The 19,176-nt window shown below is 46.4% G+C and overlaps 2 protein-coding genes across 6 annotated transcripts in view; one reads left to right on the plus strand and one right to left on the minus strand.

Moving 5' to 3' along the window:
- The window catches only part of GLYR1 (glyoxylate reductase 1 homolog), a gene marked incomplete at both ends in the record, with an annotated part of 34,772 nt that extends 17,501 nt beyond the window's left edge, over positions 1-17,271 (minus strand). For 2 of the 5 annotated variants that reach the window (XM_079719514.1, XM_079719513.1), the window contains 5 exons: positions 3,572-3,814; positions 4,365-4,503; positions 14,920-14,999; positions 16,142-16,178; positions 17,219-17,256. In XM_079719514.1, coding sequence (XP_079575640.1) covers positions 3,572-3,814; positions 4,365-4,503; positions 14,920-14,999; positions 16,142-16,178; positions 17,219-17,256 — 537 coding nt within the window. Of the gene's footprint in view, positions 1-3,571; positions 3,815-4,364; positions 4,504-14,919; positions 15,000-16,141; positions 16,179-17,218 lie in introns of all 5 variants that reach the window. The other 3 variants (XM_079719516.1, XM_079719515.1, XM_079719512.1) reach the window with 2 other exon arrangements.
- Positions 17,272-17,722: 451 nt separating this feature from the next.
- Positions 17,723-19,176, plus strand: part of UBN1 (ubinuclein 1) — a gene marked incomplete at its 3' end in the record, with an annotated part of 36,197 nt that continues 34,743 nt past the window's right edge. Inside the window, exon 1 of the mRNA XM_079719368.1 lies at positions 17,723-18,150. The remainder of the gene's footprint in view (positions 18,151-19,176) is intronic.

A 19,176-nucleotide genomic window follows, 5' to 3' on the forward strand; every position in this document is an offset into this window, starting at 1 on the left:
CACCTCAGGAGCAGGTGTCCTCCTGCCTAACTTGGGGAGTACCTCTTCACTGTTTTGCTCCCTTTAGTCACACTCCACCCCAAACTAACCCTGCCAGCTCCACGGTCTCCCCAGGCATGGCTCTGATGACTGTCCATCGGGAGAAACAGGGCAAGTTCTTGTCAACACAGAGGGAGCCTTTCTTCTTCTCTGTTCTAGAAGTAACAAATGTGTTCCTGTGCCAAAATTTCATAAGGATGGAGGTAACGGGAAAGCCCAATTGTGGTCCGTAGTGTGGTCAGCAGGTCACAGAGAAAATTCCTTATGGCAAATATTGAACATTAAGATAACAATACTGGCTTCAGAAAGAATCCACTATATCTCAAAAAAAAACTAAGAAAGCCACATGGAGCAGCGAGATCTGCCCAACTTTCTACAGCTGCTAAGTGACAAAGCCAGAATTAGAACCCGGGATGGTCAGGAGCCAGGAGCCTGCTCTCTCCCCAGACAGAAGGTAGGAACCATTTGGGTGGGGGAGTCAAGAGCTCAGTGGGGGCATGTTGAGATCTCCACTAGACAGCCGAGGGGAAATGCAAGGAGGGCCACCGAGGCTGGAAGACAGCAAATGGGGAGAGGGACATGAGGTCAAATCTGTGGTGAAGGGGCAAGAGCAGATCAGCTGTAGAGCTTTATCCCTAGACACCTGGCCCGCAGTGGAGATGCTCAAAAAAAAAAAAAAAAAAAGAGGCCCAGTGCAGTACTGTCCCAGAGAAGTTTCTGTCATGATGGACACGTTCTGACTCCGCTGTATCTAGTGCAGTAGCCACGAGCCACATGTCACTATGGAGCACCTGCTAGTGTGACTAAGAAACTGGATTTTAATTTGGGTTTAATGTAAATTAATTTAAATGTAAATGGTCACCAGCCTAGTGACTTGTCTAAGGCCACAACAGAAGGGAGTAAGGTGAGAACACAGCTCTCTGTCCAGCACTGACCAAAGGCCTCGACTCCTGACTCCTTGCTCTCTGCACAGGTCTGGATTTTAGGAGAGCCACGGACAGTTCTGTCCTGTCCGGATGGTTCGTGCCCAGAGTTGCAGTTCTCAGCTCAGGACTCAGAAATAAGAGCCCCAGAGAGAGGGTGAGCGTGCACCCCTCACACAGCTCCCACACACAGTCTAGACACAAACCCAGCCTTTGCCTTCCCGCATATAATCGACACCCCTGCCATCAAGGTCAGGCTTTTCAGTTAATCCTCATGGGACAGAGAATTATGGCCCAGAATGGCAATCATCTGGGGCTCTGCCCAGTTATCAGCTAGGCTACTGTGCTGTTTCAGAGAGGAGCTCGCCAGCCAAATGACAATTACTATAGCAACACACACGCTTTTGTGAGGAGTAAGCCTGGCGGCAGCCCCTGGGATTGAACTAAAACAACCACACTCTCACTGCACAACAGGCTACTGCTAAAAAATAATAAATGTACAATGTTCATCAAATGTATAGTGTCGCAGGCACTAAGTACTTGGCTTGTGTTACTCATTTAATTCTTAAACCTAAGAGGCTTTATTATTTTCAATGACTAGACAAGGAAACGGAGGCAAAGGTAGTTGGCCAAGGTTGCACAGCTGTAACAAGTCACGGAGTCATGATTCAAACTCTAGGTCCTCCTCCTGACCTCTCCTTTATACTTCCCTTTAACCCAAAAGAAGTTTCTCTCCAGGGCGAGCACAGGAGTTGGTGAGATCCATGGCTTAAGATACCAGAAAGCATGAATTTGGAGAACAGTATAAAACCTGACAGCCCAGATTTCTGTGGGTCCCCAGGAAATCAATTCAATTGGATCAAATCAGATCATACCCCCTGAAAAGTTCTTCACGCACTGCTCCCGGCAATTTCTAAACTTTTTCCACCTTTGGCTGGAGGTTCCCTGCACTCATGGTCACCTGGGCTGTCCCCACCGCTACAGTTGCTCTCATCTACTCTCTGTCTTAGGTCATCCAACAGCGAGAAGGACCCTCTCTAACACAGAGATTGCACAGTGGCAGCTGAAGGCTGAATCTAGTCCAGAGAGATGTTCCTTTGGACCTAAAAGTGTTTTAAAAATTTGAGTTAGCTTCTAACACTTAAAACGGGAACATTTCACTTAAAAAAAAAAAAATCTGTATTTCCAGCTTCTCTTGAGAAAAACCAGGCGATTTGGCAAAAGTTGGCTGTCACCCTGTGGGGGGGGCCTTGGCCTCCCCAGACGGCAGCCGCTGCCACCCCTAATGCTCTCGGCCCAACCTCCTGCTTGAGCACTCTCTCCCTTCCCTGCCTGGTCTCACTGGTGTCTGAACTTGCAAGTTTTGATCTCACGTTTAGCGTTTCATCGCAGCCTCATCACCCGTCTGTCTGTGCCAGCCATCTGGCTTCTAACCCCTTGATCCTGCTCTAACAATCTTCCCCTGTGTTTTGACAGACTACCCTCTTCACCTCAAATTCTCCTCCCTTGGCTGCTAAGACTCATACGAATCTTTTTGGGAAGAAGGTGAGAGGTATATTATTTCTGCTTTACTTTACTTCGCCGGCTCTGCCCACTTCTTCCAACCCTGAGCCGTGTGCATTCTCTCTGCAGAGCCAACTTCTGCCCTTCACTCTCCTCTCTCCTTGCTCCCCCCTAAGACAATCCCCATCTGGTCTCACGGATCCAACATCCTCTCTAGATATTCGCTCCTCCACATCTACATTTCCATCCTATGTTATTGGAAGCCTCCCTGGCAGTCTAGACATCACTCCATATGCATCACACTCAAAACAGAACTGGTCCTCTTGCCCCATAAGCCAGCTCCTCTCCTTACTCCACTGCTCAGAAAAAGGCATCATTATTTCCACAGGCACAGACTTGAAATCATCTCCCTTCCCTTTTTTCCATCATCCCCTATATGTAACCAGTTACCAAATGTTCTGAACTCTTCCTCTGAAGTGCCTCTCACACAGTTCCTTTCAATATTTGCTATCCCACCCACCACCCACGCCCGCCAAGGAAAGCTCCTTATGAACACACACCTGAAGTTACCCTTCTCATTGGCTTTGAGCCTTTCTTCTCTGCCCGCCATGATCCCTAGCACACAGCTGGAAGCACACTGCCACCTCCACATCCAGCTCAAACACCTTCATGGCCCCCTACTGACTCCATGACAGTATTAACACTGCTTAAGTAGACCTCAAGGCTCTCCACAATCGGGTGACAACCCATCTTTACCTGTCAGCTCTCCTTCCTGTCCTCTACCAGTACTGAGACTCTGCATGCCAACACTGAGCCCACGTGGGCTGTGCCCTTCACGTATGGAAAGGCCTTCCCTTCTTTCCTGCTCAGCCCTTTCCAGTGCCAGCCCTTGCACACTGGCTCAGGTGGACCCTTCTCCTCCCTCGACCATCTGGTCCACCCGTGCATCCAGGCCGTGCCCCTCCCCTGGTCTGCAGAATTCTTTAGGGCAGCACATAGCAGAGGACTCTACGTCCATTCAGGGAGCTGAAGCATACCGTAGAGCTCAGCTCTCCGGTATACAAAAGAAAGTCACTAATCCCAGAAGCTACAGAGATAAAACAAACCTTCTCATCCTTTGGGGGCCGACCCCGCTTCCGGGGACTTTGTTCTTGGGCTCTTTTCAGAGGGGACTTGGAGCCTCTCTCTGAGGAGCCTGATGACACCCTCTTCTTTCCTTCTCCCATGTTCTTCTTCACCTTCCCTTCAGACAGGCTAAGCTTGCGCTTCTCATCACCTGAGTTTGGCCTACTTCTCTCCTCACTGGAATTACGCCGATTCTTGTCATCAGCAGAACTGTGGGATGATGTCTGAAAGTTTAATAATAATAATAATGATAACCACCAAAACAGCTGCCACCATCACTACCACGATTTACAGGAGCCACACCCTGTGATAAGTGCTTTACGTGTGTTATCCACACAACAACCCTATGAAGTAGGCTCTGTCGTCAACTCCACTTATATTCGGGGAAGTGGATTGAAAAAGAAATTCAAGTCACTTGCCCACAGTCCCCAAACTGGATTTACACCCAGGGAGTGGATATAGCCCAGAGGTCGTGCTCCTAACCTCCATGCTATAAAAGGGAGAAGGCCTGTGCTATACTCAAAAGCTGAGATACTTCTCCTGGGTCCAAGAGACTTTCCTAAGAGCAACAATCTATTCCAGAAAGGTCAGCCACATGCATGGAGTTTCAAGTTGATTAGCAAAACGCTGATACCTTAGAATTGAAGTAGCTCTCTCTCCACTGGCATTGCATTAAGAATAGTTTTGGGTTCGGGCGATATTTAATCTGTCGGTTACTATGCAAAAATAACCAGTCTGGAGTCGGCATAAAGTGAGAATCGTGGAGCCTCTCACCTGGTCTTTCCCTTTGGCTCTCCTGAGGAACTCTTCGACGGCATCCACAGCTTGCTGGAATCGTTTTCCCTTGTTAATCTTTATCATTTCCTCCTTATGTGCATGATACGGCTTGAGCTGTTCCACTTTGATCCAGGCACTGGCAGAAAACATAGAGAAAGCATATGATCCACACTGCCTATGCCCAAAAGTATCAAAGACCTCACCCCAGCAGAATGCAAATACCTGTTTGGTTTAACTGGACTTTGAAACAGGCCTGCCATTTTTACCCAAAACATGCTACTGACCACCCCAAACTCTTGAGCCTAAAAGTATGTTTTCTTGAAACAAGTCAAACAACCACCACCAAAATCAGCATCCTCCAAATAAAATCACTGCACTGCAGGTTATTTCCACTCTTATTCACCAGCCTTCCACACTGAAACACACATACTCTGCCACTAGCTCAGGGCAGAGGAAACCTGTAGATGTGCTCCCATTCTCACTACACAGTACAAATGGCCTCATGTGGATCCCAGGGAATCAGGGCTCTTGGAAGCGTTATCAACCACAGCAGCATCACTGTCCGTCAAGAGCCTGAGCCAGAATGATGACCTGTCAATACACTGAGAATGTGGGATGATACGAGGACTAAAGAAAGGCAACATCTTCAAAATTCTGCTGCTTCTACAAATGTTTGCAGCCTTGGAGCCTATATTTGTTCATAAATGATTGTACCCAGGGCTACTAAACCACACAAAACTTGTGACACATTGGAACGAGGGCAGTAGTCACAAAAGGAGGCTTTTAAAAACAAGATTCTACTTGAGATTAGAGGAAGGGGAACATACTCTTCCGATTTTTAATTCCTACCACCAATGCAAAACACATGAAAATGAAAAAAGCCATCAACTCTGGAATAACTGGCCTACCATACTAACCTGCATAAATCTACCCCAGCTGGCTTTTGTGGTTTCCCTAAATGACATTCAGTTTCCAGAACACCAGTAATAATGGAGGGAATTTTATAGGCTTGGCAAGGTAAGAGTTGACTTACATATTTTACCATGCAATACTCAGAGGTTTCATAGCATAACCTTCAGAAAAAGTGGATCAAGTCAAGGATATAGAAACTGGGCTATCACACTAACTTAGAATTCTTTCCTTTAGAGAAAGCTAGAGAATATTCACTAATAACAGTAAAAGTGCTAACCTCTGCACATAAAAATAGAGCTACCAACCCAGCAACAGCCACCTGTGCTTTGAGTGGTTGTGCTAATGGCTGTGATGATGGGTCTGCACAAACACAATCTCTGGAACCATCAGTCTGCAAACTAGGACTAGGCATGTTATCTATGGGTAAACAAGACTAGAGAGAATGAAACAGTGAACAGGCACTCAGATGCTGGTCTTACTGCACAGAGCTCCAATGAGATGAAGTAAGCAGGTACCCTTCTAGTTACCAACTCATCTTGAGGTTTGAAATTGGACACAACAGACCCAATGGGTCTGATCTACAAGGAGGAAAAATGGAATTAAATTTTGACCCCACATTATTTAGCAAGCGCGTTTATAGCATTTCTAAGGACAAACCACCAGAGCAATCAGAAGAAAAGCCAGACACACCCTGAAAAGCAAGTCAGACTTTCAGATTAAATGGCAGCTCTAAGGTGACAAAAGTATCAGTGATGAAGCTTAAAGACTCAAAGTCCTCAGGAAAAGCCTCCTCCCTCTCCGAGCTTCAGGTCAGAAGCTGAGACCTGTCCAAGTTCCTAGCATAAGACTGGGTGGTTTTCATCGAGCCCCTTGAGATGGGACAAGACTCTAAGAATCCCTAACTCCCTCTTCCTCAACCCCCTCACGTGAACCTCTGATTCAAGTGGAAAGGTGAGAACACCTGTGGAGGAAGCACTAATAAATCCATGCCCATCTGTTAATTGAAGCATTTTAAGTGCATTACTGACTTCTGCCAGGAGAACAGTACAGCCAAAATTCACTCATCCTAAATAAAGACTGGCATTTGAGATACTAAAATTTTCCTCTTATGACCATCTTTGAAAAGTGAAAATAATTTGCTAAAAGAACTGACAGTATAAATATGACTTCAACAAGATAAATGCAAGAAATGTTCATCTACTTAAGAAATCAACCTCTTGTTGGAGAAACATCCTGTCACATCAGAAAAACAGTAAATAAAAAGCCAGCCCACTGGAGCCCTAGGAAGATTATCTCTTGAAAGCAAGATAAATTGAAATTCACTTTGGCCATCTCAATAATTTTCTCTCTGAAGGCTATATTGCAAAACTCTGTCTCCTTAAAAAGGGCAAGCTTGAATTTCAGCTGGAGCTTCAATAAGCCCCACTCTCCATCCACTGAGGCCCATCAGGCGGGGCCTGGCATGCAACTGGTGCTCAATAATCACCTAGTAAATTACAACTTCTAGGCACCTTCAGGGGGGCTGGATTGCCGACCTCTGGGTTAAATAATGTATGGTTGTGGAGGCTTTTTGTAGTTGTTGCTGTTGTTTGTATGTTTTTAAAGTGACTGTTCTGTTTCTTTGCTAGATATAAGCTGTAACTTGTGATTTCCCCCTTAACAAGCTCCGAATGCCTTGATGGAGCTGTACCTTTTCCAACCAATTTGCTGTGGGCTGGTAAGTCAAAAAAATCAGGCTTAGGCAAGTTGTGTCTAACGAACCGGCTTTGCTTCTATATACAAGGAAGTTAACTACACGTTGTTTGTAGAAGTAAATGCCCGAAAACAAGCTAACTGGCAATCAGTGAGATCATTACGAAGAATGAAATGGAAGGTCCCTTAAGATACATGGCTAAGTGGAAAACAGCAAGATACAGAACAGTGTGTGTAGTATGCAAGCACTTGTGTAAAAATGAGGAAAAAGGAGCACGTAACTGCCTGATGATGCGCAGTGTCTCTGGAGTGACTCGCCATAAGAAACCAGTATAATTGGATGCCTATGGGCCAGAAACTGGGTGGCTGAGGGATGAGGATGAATGAAATTGTTTCAACGGTTTACAGCTTGATTTGCAGGGAAACCATGAATATCTATTATTCCTAAAAAACAACATATCAACGATAAAGGCCTCTGCTGTAGCACATGGGCTACTCTGACTGCCCAGAGGGTTCTCCCCCATGACTTCCTTGTGTAGGTCTGCTCAGGTGGGTAGCTACTGCTTGGCTGCCTGTGTAACAGCACCTGTAACACAGCCAAGAGCAGCAAACTTACGCTGGTATTCTGATACACCTCCCACAAATGCCTTCCATTTGAGAATATAAAACTTCCACTAAGCCACCTTCCGATTATACACTCAAAATAAATTTTAAAATTTCACATTTTCAAACACTTCCATAATTCTGACCTGCTTTCCCCTTAAATTAAAACTAAACTATGATATCATAGTAAAGAAGCCAGTCTATGAACAATCTCAAGCGCCCTCGTCTATGTGTCTCAGACTTCACAGCAACAATGACCTGGGCTGGAGAGAGAGAGTACACACACGCAAGCATAGCCCACAGGTGAGAACAAGGATGAGGTCAGAGATGTGTGTTCGCCTCTCCATCTGGATTTGGGGAGTACTGTAGTACTTAAAAAATAATTTCTATGCTTGCCCCATCCCCCCTTAAACTAATGAAAGAGGCTGAGGATTACTGAGGTGTTACAGGTCCAAGTCTAAGCTATTCAGAAATCAAGACACCCAAAAAAAATGCAAATCAAAAACCAAAACAACCAAAAAAACCACAAAACAAATAACTAACAATTTCAGTTAATTTCAAGCAACTGATTATCACACAGACATCAACAAAGACTTGCAGGGACTTCCCTGGTGGCGCAGTGGTTAAGAATCCACCTGCCAATGCAGGGGACACGGGTTCGATCCCTGGTCTGAGAAGATCCCACATGCTGCAGAGCAACTAAGCCCGTGCGCCACAACTACTGAGCCTGCGTGCTGCAACTACTGAAGCCCGTGTGCCTAGAGCCTGTGCTCTGCAACAAGAGAAGCCACAGCAATAAGCCCGTTTGCCACAACTAGAGAAAGCCCACGTGTAGCAATGAAGACCCAACGCAGCCAAAATAAATTAAAAAAAAAAAAGTTAAAAAAAACCCCCAGGGCTTCCCCAGTGGAGCAGTGGTTGAGAGTCCGCCTGCCGATGCAGGGGACGTGGGTTTGTGCCCTGGTCCAGAAGGATCCCGCATGCCGTGGAGCGGCTGGGCCCGTGAGCCATGGCCGCTGAGCCTGCACATCCGGAGCCTGTGCTCTGCAACAGGAGAGGCCACAACAGTGAGAGGGCCACAACAGTGAGAGGCCCGCGTACCGCAAAACAAAACAGAACAAAAAACCCAAAAAAACAAAGACTAGATTTAGAAGATTTTTGTTTCCAAAACTTGAAAACATGCCCAAATGCTGGATAAGGCTCTCAAGCTGTACTGCCAACACCAACATGGCCAGCCACTTCTTTTCATGCATGACATCTGTTCCTGGGGTCCACTGCTTTAGCCACGAAGGGAGGCACCTGTAGGACAGGAGCTGCTGTTGGCGCTGGGAGGGGAGAATCTGCTCAGAGCTCTCTAGGATAACTACTGTCCAGCTCTGGCAGAGGGACACTGCTGGCTCACTCCAAATACTGGAGCAGTGGCTCTCACTATCTGCTTGGCTCAATTCTCCAACCACTGCATGTGCTGGATGCAGGGAAAGTGGGTCAATCAGGTGCCAGGTGAAAAGAAAAGGGGATGCTCAGATGGTTCCAATCTGCTATGCTTCTAATTATGAGCCACAAACTTTTCTAGAAGTTACTTCATTATTATTTTTAAAAATTTCTTGGCCGCACCTCAAGGCTTGGGAGATTTTAGGTCCCCGACCAGGGACTGAACCCGGGCCCTCGGCAGTGAGAGCGAGGAGCCCTAACCACTGGACCGCCAGGGCATTCCCTCTAGAAGTTACTTTAGCACTCACTCAGACACCTCACAACCAGGCTGTCTATATCTAGCTTGATGTAAAAAGTACCTCAGGCTGGGACCTTGGACATCTTAACACTTAAATCCTTGTTTCCTGATGGCTACAGAAACTCTTGTTTGGGATTTAGCCATTGTTTGCCCACGGTATTCTTTGAACTGGTTTGTTTCTGGTGGTTTTTTGAGCACCTGCAAACTAAATGAACTCCCTCCATTCTGCCATTCACGGCCACTGATGAAACTTTTAAACCCTGAGCTCAGTTTCTACTCTGATGAGCAGCCACCTGCTTCGAAGTGGGCCATCATGTGCCTGAGACTTAATCTTTTGTTGTGGTCATGTGGTGGAGTTGGCAAAATTACACTGAAGTTATTTTCCCCTCTGAATTTTTGCAAAATAGAAAAGGACTGTGGGCAATTCCCATGTAGCCACCTAGGCTCAGCTGAATCCAGCCATCTTATATTAAGTCCTTCCCCTCACAGGGGAAGCTGGATGGGAAGGTCTATTCCTTGCTTCCTTTTTGTGAGGGGCAGCGAAGTCAGGAACGAACTATGTCGCCATCCTGGTGACATCACCCCCGGCCCTCTCTTCCTGGTTCCCTCTTCCAGTGGGAAGTCAACATAATTTGCTAGATGTTTTGGAAGAGGAAGAGAGAAAAATCAGGTTTCTAAAAGATTAAAATCACCATTTATCTTAAGGAGCTGCCCTTTTTACTCTTTAATGTAAGTCCCTGCTTAGTATAAAAAAATCACATCTCTATATATTTTCATTAAGTAGCATGTCAGTTTTGAAACTGAACATCCCTGACTGAATCCTATGTTCCTCAGGAATACAAGAACAGCCTCACTGGGTCAGAACATGTCCACCGAGGTCAGGGCCCAGTGACAAACGGAGCCCCTAGAACGTGCCAGGAGCACACGACCCTCTCCCTGGCATCAAGCATTAAAGGTGAGGTAGAGTTCAGCCTCTGCTGTAGCCACTTACAGCTTTGCCCGTAAAAAGTCATTCTCATCCCTAAAAAGTCCACTTGCATTTCCTGTCTAAACCACGTCTCACATAGTTCTCCTTATATATGTCCTAAACACAGTCACACAACATTTATTCTACTCACGGTGCCCCTTGTCAAAACACCTGAGGATTTATGAACAAGTCAGTGTTTATCTCTTTAAGACCGCTCATTATTTCACCAGTTCTGATGGTGTTCTTTTCTCGGTCTTTGCTTTTTCACATTGAAGAGTCCTGTCTTTCACCTGATTCACTCCCCTTTCCCGATGTTGACTAGTTCCATCAGATCCCACTACGATGATAGACTAGACAGCACACAGTACTCCTGGTGAGGCACAATACAGTTTTTACATAAAGGTGGAACGATGTAAAAATAAGAAAAAAGAGTAACAAGAACAAAACAAAACCAACCAAACAAAAAAGGGTGGAACAATGTACTGTTTTGTGTTCAAAGCCTTTATGGTCAAAAGAACAGACCTGGCTGACATCCTCAGGAATCTCCAACTCTCAGATGCCTTTCTTTTCAAACACAGATCCTCCCCACTCTGCCCTACCATGGGCAGGGTCTGTCTCTCTCTCTCTCACACATTTTCCTTACTTAAAGCCACCTGCTTCTAATCAGCTTTTTTCTTTTGTAACAGATCTATACCCCGACCTGATGTTTCTTGAACACCTGCTCTTGCCAACCAATACTATGAATAAGTGATGCTACTTCTTCATAACTACAAGGTAGGGGGTGTTACCCCACATGTGGACGAGGACACAGAGATTTAGAAAAGTGAAGCAGCCCAAATCACAGAGCAGGCAAAAGTGGTATCTGAATATACATTAGGCTGGTAACAAGCCAAAGCTCTTTCCCCAAAGTAATTTTTACTTTGCTGCTACCAAACAATCTGGAGATTTTACCTTCAGTTAATACAAACATTCTAAATAAAATCTGCCTAACACTGATCACTAAGAACCCTTCACCCTTTAGAGACGTACTGTAGATCCTTAACCTTTGTTTCCTTTCATGAAGGCAACCGCTTAGCCACAAAAAGTTAACACGTTAGTTCCCTGATAGCTTAATTTTTAAATGGTTTTTTTACGAACACTATCAAGGAGGTTTAGAAGACTAAAGATATTATATCTAGCCACTGCTGTGTATCCACTTGCTTATGAATCTCCTCAAAGAACTTTAGTTAGAAATCACATCATCACCACCACCAACACGTTATTTTTGTGTCCAGGGAACTCATCCTTTTCACTGGCTTCAGAGGTTTGCCTGGTTGAGTGCTTGAATGCTGAGATTCCCTCAGCTCCAATTTCCTGTGTCCTATTTGTAGTATTTCGTATACATAGGGCCGACAGTTTATTCTTCTAGCCTTCTAGCATTTAAAAAATTATCATAAAAACACAATAGCTTTCAGGTCTCCTGTAAGCTGATTAACTCCCCACTTTCTATGAGGTCCCATTTGTGTTTCAGACTTGTGTACTTCTTCATTTAGCTACCCAAGCTGGGCCAACCATGTTGCCCCTGTTCTCCCCAAGCACAAGTTCTTTACCTCACGCAGGAAGGCTCTCTCTGTCCACACATCCAACTTAACTCCCAGTGGTTTACAGTAGCCCCACTGCCTGGAATGCCTTTACTATTCTTGCCTGTCCAAATTCTAGCCATCCTCCAGAGTTTGACCTAAATCCCATCTCCCCAGCAACCTTCTTTGACCTAGCTGTTCTCCACTGTTCTCCTTGTTCTAGAACCCTTTAACAATAATTCTACGCATCACTCATTCTGCACTTAATCCCATCTAAAATGTTTACATCTTGTCACCTGAGTTTATGTCTTGTCCTGAGTCCCTGGAAGACGGGGACCACAGCATTTGCTTTCCTGGAAGTTCCCTTTGGTGTCCAGCAATGTGGAGTGTGGCTGTACAATCATACTTGTTTGCATCCAGACAATCTTTGCTGTAAATTCAAGGCATTACCAGAACATTCCCTCTTCCAGATTGTCTCTTGCTCTTACAGCTCTGGGTCAGTGACTCCCTTGAAATATTGCCACCAAAAGGCTGCTGAGTTGGTTTGTGACAAGAACCGGGGCTGGGTATGTCTGTATATGTTTTTGGTGAAGGTAGACATGCCATGCAAACTCTAAACCAGGATGAGCACTCTGACGCATAAGCTTGCCAGTGAAAAATACTGTTGTAAGAGATTTTCCTATGGAATATTATATATTGCTTTCTAGAAATGTATATTTTAAAAGTTGGTATCAGATATATCAGGAAAGTCACAGACGTTTTTCAAACCCAAAGCTATGTTTTCCTGTAAGAATCATAAATAGAAACACAACTATTTAAATCAAACCATCTAGCTAGACCCAGGCAATTAACTTGATGGAGTGATGAGAAAGCTAAACAAGTTGCTGGAAACTCAAATACACATTCTTCGCTTCACTGTGACTTCTTATATGGCCTATTGAAGAATCTCAAATTAATAGTCCTGATTTCAACTCTAAAACAGATCTGGTTAAAAAGCTTTACTGTTACAAAAGACCCCGAAGAGCCAAAGCAATCTTGAGACAGAAAAACGGAGTTGGAGGAATCAGGCTCCCCGACGTCAAACTATACCACAAAGCTACAGTAATCAAGACAGTATGGTACTGGCACAAAAACAGAAACATAGATCAATGGTACAGGATAGAATGCTCAGAGATAAACCCACGCACATATGGTCACCTAATTTATGACAATGGAGGTGAGAACATACAATGGAGAAAAGACAGCCTCTTCAATAAGTGGTGCTGGGAAAACTGGACAGCTACATGTAAAAGAATGAAATTAGAACACTACCTAACACCATACACAAAAATAAACTCCAAACGGATTAAAGACCTAAATGTAAGACCAGACACTATAAACCTTTTAGAGGAAAACATAGGAAAAACACCCTTTGACATAAACCACAGCAAGATCTTTTTTGACCCACCTCCTAGAATAACAGAAATAAAAACAAAAATAAACAAATGGGACTTAATTAAGCTTAAAAGCTTTTGCACAGCAGAGAAAACCATAAACAAGACAAAAAGACAACCCTCAGAATGAGAGAAAATATTTGCAAATGAAACACCAAAGGATTAATCTCCAAAATATACAAACAGCTCATGGAGCTCAATAACAAAAGAACAACAATCCAGTTAAAAAATGGGCAGAAGACCTAAATAGACATTTCACCAAGGAAGACATATAGATGGCCAAGAGGCACATGAAAAGATGCTCAACATCACTAATTATTAAAGAAATGCAAATCAAAACTACAATGGGTATCACCTCACGCTGGTCAGAATGGCCGTTATCAGAAAATCTAGAAACAATAAATGCTGGAAAGGGTGTGGTGAAAAAGGCACCCTCCTGCACTGTTGGTGGGAATGTAAACTGATATAGCCACTATGGAGAACAGTATGGAGGTTCCTTAAAAATCTAAAAACAGAACTACCGTATGACCCAGCAATCCCACTACTGGGCATATACCCTGAGAAAACCGTAATTCAAAAAGAGACATGTACCACAATGTTCATTGCAGCACTATTTACAATAGCCAGGACATGGAACCAACTTAAATGTCCATCAACAGATGAATGGATAAAGAAGATGTGTCACATATATACAATGGAATATTACTCAGCCATAAAAAGGAACGAAATTGGTTATTTGTAGTGAGGTGGATGGACCTAGAATCTGTCATACAGAGTGAAGTAAGTCAGAAAAAGAAAAACAAATACCGTATACTAACGCATATATATGGAACCAAAAAAAAATGGTACTGATGAACCTAGTTGCAGGGCTGGAATAAAGAGGTAGACATAGAGAATGGACTTGAGGACATGGGGTGGAAGGGGAAGCTGGGGCAAAGTGAGAGTAGCATCGACATATATACACTATTGAATGTAAAATAGTTGGCTGGTGGGAAGCAGCAGCATAGCACAGGGAGATGGGCTCGGTGCTTTCCGATGACCTACAGGGGTGTGATAGGGAGGATGAGAGGGAAGCTCAAGAGGGGGGCGGATATTGGGACATATGTATGCATATGGCTGATTCACTTTGTGACAGAAACTAACACAGTATTGTGAAGCAATTATACTCCAATAAAGATTTGAAAAAAAAAGCTTTACTGTTAGAACGCTAGATCAAATCATCTAGTTTTACAAGAGCAACACTAAACAATTACTTTAAGATGAATGAAATTTTAGCTTTCACTGCATACCTCATGCCTGAGCCACGACAATAAACAGCCATTAAAAGAGAACCAAACATGGCCCTGATAAAAGGAACTGCCTGTGGGGTTGGGTAAAGAGACGTGAGAACTGATCTCAATGAAGTTATCATATGTGGAAGGTGGCACCCCACTTCCCAACTGACTGACATTGCTACTGGTCCCAGGACAGCTGCCCAGGACAATTTCTGGGAGATAAGAATAGCACCTTTTACTTAGGTATGAAGCCAGAATGATATGCCATTCTTACAAACTACAATGAGACTGAACTAGGATCCGTAGAATATTCACAAAGCAGCTTCAACCCAGGGCAACTCCCAAACGTAGGGAAAGTGAAACTGCTGGTGAGCACTACTCACTGATCTTCTGTTCCAAAAAACTTTACAAAGAAGCATTTCTTCCCACGCGGTTTCTTTAAGTCCTTGGGTGGGTTAACAATCTAGGGGATGAAAGGGAAAAAAAGGCTTTTTTCCACAGGTATAAGTTGGTAAGAAAAAAAATAGAACAAAAGAAATACATCTTAAAAAACAAAACCAAACACAGGGCCTAGTTTATGTCCAAATCTGTCACTTTTCTACTGAGATATGTGGAAATGTGCTAGGAGTTCCCTACATCTACTATGATCTACAGTGCTCAGCAGATACAATATACCTTTCACTAAAGTGGCCCTTTTTTTTTTTTTTTTCTGGTATACGGGCCTCTCACTGTTGGGGCCTCTCCCGTTGCGGAGCACAGGCCCCAGACGCGCAGGCCCAGCGGCCATGGCTCACGGGCCCAGCCGCTCCGCGGCATGTGGGATCTTCCCGGACCGGGGCACGAACCCGTGTCCCCTGCATTGGCAGGCGGACTCTCAACCACTGTGCCACCAGGGAAGCCCGGTCCTGTTTTAAAAGCAGTTAAAACTAAGGCCAACGTCATTACCCCCTGCAATGTGAACCTGTCAACACTGAAGAAATGTAGAGAATACTCTTAAAAATACTTCTGTGCAGGAAGAGTTGAGACAGGTAACAGCGACAATGAAGAACAACTGAGGCACTGAAAATGCCATATTGCAAAGAGACAGTCTAAAGACATTTCCTGGGCTCCTAGCAAGAATATAAAAACAACATTTGGAAAGCTATGAGGGATCGCCTCATGCAAAATGTGGAATGCCAACTTCTGCAAAGATGCACTGGAGTAGCACATATGGTAAAATGGAAAAAAGATTTAAACTTAGTTGGGACAAAAATACTTTGACTTTTCACTAACCTACATTTAGATTTTTCTTCCTGGAAAATTTATTTGCTTCTCCTTTTGTTAGATTTAAGTGCAAAGCTAAATTCAAGTTAGAATGGGTTTTCAGGGTTAAAAGACTTTATCACAAACCACCTCTGATTCAAGAAATAATAACACTGCAGATTAAAGGACCTGGTTTATATTATACTGCCGTTTCTAAATAAACTGACACTAAAGAGAAAAAAATTCCGAGTGTTATTTAAATAAGCCCAGTTTAACTCAATGCTAGAAACTGAGGGGGAATACATCTTACAGTCTCCCCTTCCTCAAACCCAACTTCAGACGTCTTAGTAGCAAGACACTCACCTTTCCCGGCCAAGGAGGATACCGGCCGAGTTTCCCCCTAGAGAAAACACAGAGAGTCAGCATTTGCCCTGGAAAAGCCAGTCCATCTTCAACTCACTCAACATGCAATTTATTTTCCTAAATCTCCACTTCCACCCTCAAGTGCCAGAACAAAAGCTGGCAACCCGGAGTTCTTAATGCGACTTCCACAGCTGGGCCCAAGAGGCCCAAGTCCCTCAGAAATGCAATGCAAAATTGTAGACTTATGTGTATAGGTATGGGCATTCTGCTGGTGAGAAGGAACACAGAAAAACAAAACCACCAAGGAGTCGTTTGTCTAGAGCCTCTCCGTGACGTGACGGGGGTGGGGGGCAGTTCGCTCTGTAAACACAGACTTCCCCTTACAAAGTCTGGTTTAATTCACCAGCCCGGCTTTGACAAATGCTTATGGAAGCCCTTCCTCTGGATCGAGAAACAAGCTACGCAGCTCGAGGGAGGCGGCGACAGTCAGTCTCGGTTCGGGCGGTTGTCTGGGACACAGAAGCAGACCACGAGAGGCACCCAAGAAGGTACTGGTCACCGCCAACCCTTCGGTGGTAAAGGAAAAGTCCCCCTTCCATTTCTTCACAGGGCAGCGCCAGCAGTCCGGTTTCGACACCCCCGGCTGAGCCGCCCGCACAGGTCAGTTCCATCGCAACGCAGGTTTCGACGGGCTTGCCCAGACGAGATGGCCCCGCGGGCTCTCCGGCTCTCCTCCTTTCCCGGGAGCTTCAGCCAGACCCCGAGGCGAGGACCGGGCGTCCCCGGGAGCCGCGCGGCGCCGGGCATCCCCCGCTGCCGGCGTCCGGGTCCGGAGCGCAGCCCTCCCCGGGCAGCCTTGGGGCTCAGAGCCGGGCCCGCTGCGGCCACCCTCGGGCTCAGTCCCCCGGGGCCAGGCTGCCCCTTCCGCCCGGCTTCGTTCCCAGCGCCGGCACCTGTCTCGCCCTCTCACCGAGACCTGGAGCGCATAGAAAAGCAGCCTCGAGGCGGGCCGTGCACCTCACGCCTAGGGAAGCAGCTCCCCGCGAACCTCGCTTGGCCCTGGCAGCCCGGACTCACCACACCAAATCGCCGAGCCGCAGACTCACAGCCGCCATCTTACCACCCAACCACCGCCGACGCACGGGCCGTCGGGAACATCAGGTCGCCCCGGCGCCGCCCATTGGAGTGAGCCCGGTCACATGACGGGGGCCGGCCGTAACCGGCCACGCCGCTGCCTTGACGTCACCGCGCCCGTAGGGGCTTATTGGCCGGTCGAGCAGCACGTGACCCGGGAGCAGCGGTGTCCGCGCGCCGGATCCCGGAGACTCTCGGCTCCTTCCCCCTCCCTCCGGCTTGTGACAACGAAGCGCCGCGGTCTGAGGCGGCGGCGACGGTGCGGCCGGCCAAACGAGCTAGGGAGCCGGCCCTGCGCCCACCCCGCCCCCGGGCCCTGGCCTCCATCCCGCTCCCCCTCGGCGCTTCCGATACGGCCGTTAGTCCCTCGCAGGCCCCCGGGCCGGCCGTGTTGCCGCGCCGGCAGCTGCCCTGACGGACTTCAGCGCGGCCTGGAAGACAGCCTCCGCCCGCGTCCGGGGCCCCGCACCTGGCGGGCTCTGCGTGGTCGCCCGCGGGCGGCGGACAGGTCCTTCGGAGCGCGCTTTCTGAAGGCCGGCGTCGGGGGAGCCGCTCCGAGCCTGCGTCCGCGCCGCAAGTTCTCCAGGGGCGAAGTGCTGCCCGCCCCGAGGTTCCGAGTTGCCTGGCCGGCGTGGAGCCGGCGTCTCTCCTCTTCCTCTTGGGTCGGCGCGGCGGCACGGCCGGCGAAGCTACCGCCGGGCGCGCGGGGACCCGGCCATGGGCCGCGGCGCGGGCCGGCCGCCCGCCGGGAGGCATGGCTCGGTGGCCGGCCGCTAGCAGCGCCGCAGCCCGGGCTCCCGGGCCGGCATGAGGACGGCCGCGGGGGGACGAGTGCGGCCCGTGGGGCCGTAGCCTGCGTTGCGCCGGTGACAAAGGTGCGTGTATTTGTCGGGACCGGGCTCTCACGTAAGCCTTGTTGTAGTTTGACACTTTTAGGGAAGTTGGGAGCAGGCGGTTGTGACAGCAGGAAGGCAGATGCTAGGCGTAGTTTCAGTACGTTAAAACTAAACCATTGAATGGGGAACTGTGAACAGCAGTTCAACACAGCGTCTGCCTAAACGTCAGCATCCCAGGTAGAAAATAAAAAAATTTAAAGGTCCCAATCCTAGTTCCAGAACACAAACAGTTAAGTCAGGTGTTGACTTAACTTAGAACCGGACTTTTCTTGAGTCACCCGCCTGCTTGAAAAGGTGGCAGGTCCACACGCCGTTTCTTATGGGTGTTTTGTTATACGGAGACTGGTTGTAAGCGGGTTTTTAGCGAACTGGCTTGTCCGCAGTCTGGTTTCTCTTTGGAGTTCAGTTTCGCTGAAGTACCGTCAGCTGTTTTCAGGAACTGTCATTTACTGTTAACTATTTTGTGTTTTTTTAAAGACGAGTTGATCATTTAAAGCGTATTTAAGTTTCCAGGATATACCTTAATAAAATTCAACACACTCTCTTAGTTTAAAAATTCTTAAATTTTGAGGAATTGAAGGCTACTTGAATGACCTCATAAAATACATGAATCTTAAATCAACTTCACACTGGACTTAGAGACATTTCCGTTAGAGCCAGGAACATGGTAAAGAATATATTGTCTGATATCCTGGCAGTTCTAGCCAATGCAACAAGACATGAAACAAAAATAAAACATAATTTTTCAGAAAGGAGAAGACAAAACTCTCATTTTTGTGGATGATGGGGCAGCCTGTTTTTAAAAACAAAGTTAAGGGAAAACCATTAAAATAAGAGTTCATTGAATAGACTAATTACAAAAACAGCATACAAAATTCACTTTTTCTACATTTCACCAATAATCATTTTGAATATATGATTAAGAGGATATGTAACAACAACAAAAAGTACTATTCCTGGGAATAATCTGAGATGGAAAAGGGGGCTAGTATCTCTTGGATAACA

Source organism: Hyperoodon ampullatus (genome assembly GCF_949752795.1).
Source record: "Hyperoodon ampullatus genome assembly, chromosome: 14".
Classification (NCBI taxonomy): Eukaryota; Metazoa; Chordata; class Mammalia; order Artiodactyla; family Ziphiidae; genus Hyperoodon; species Hyperoodon ampullatus.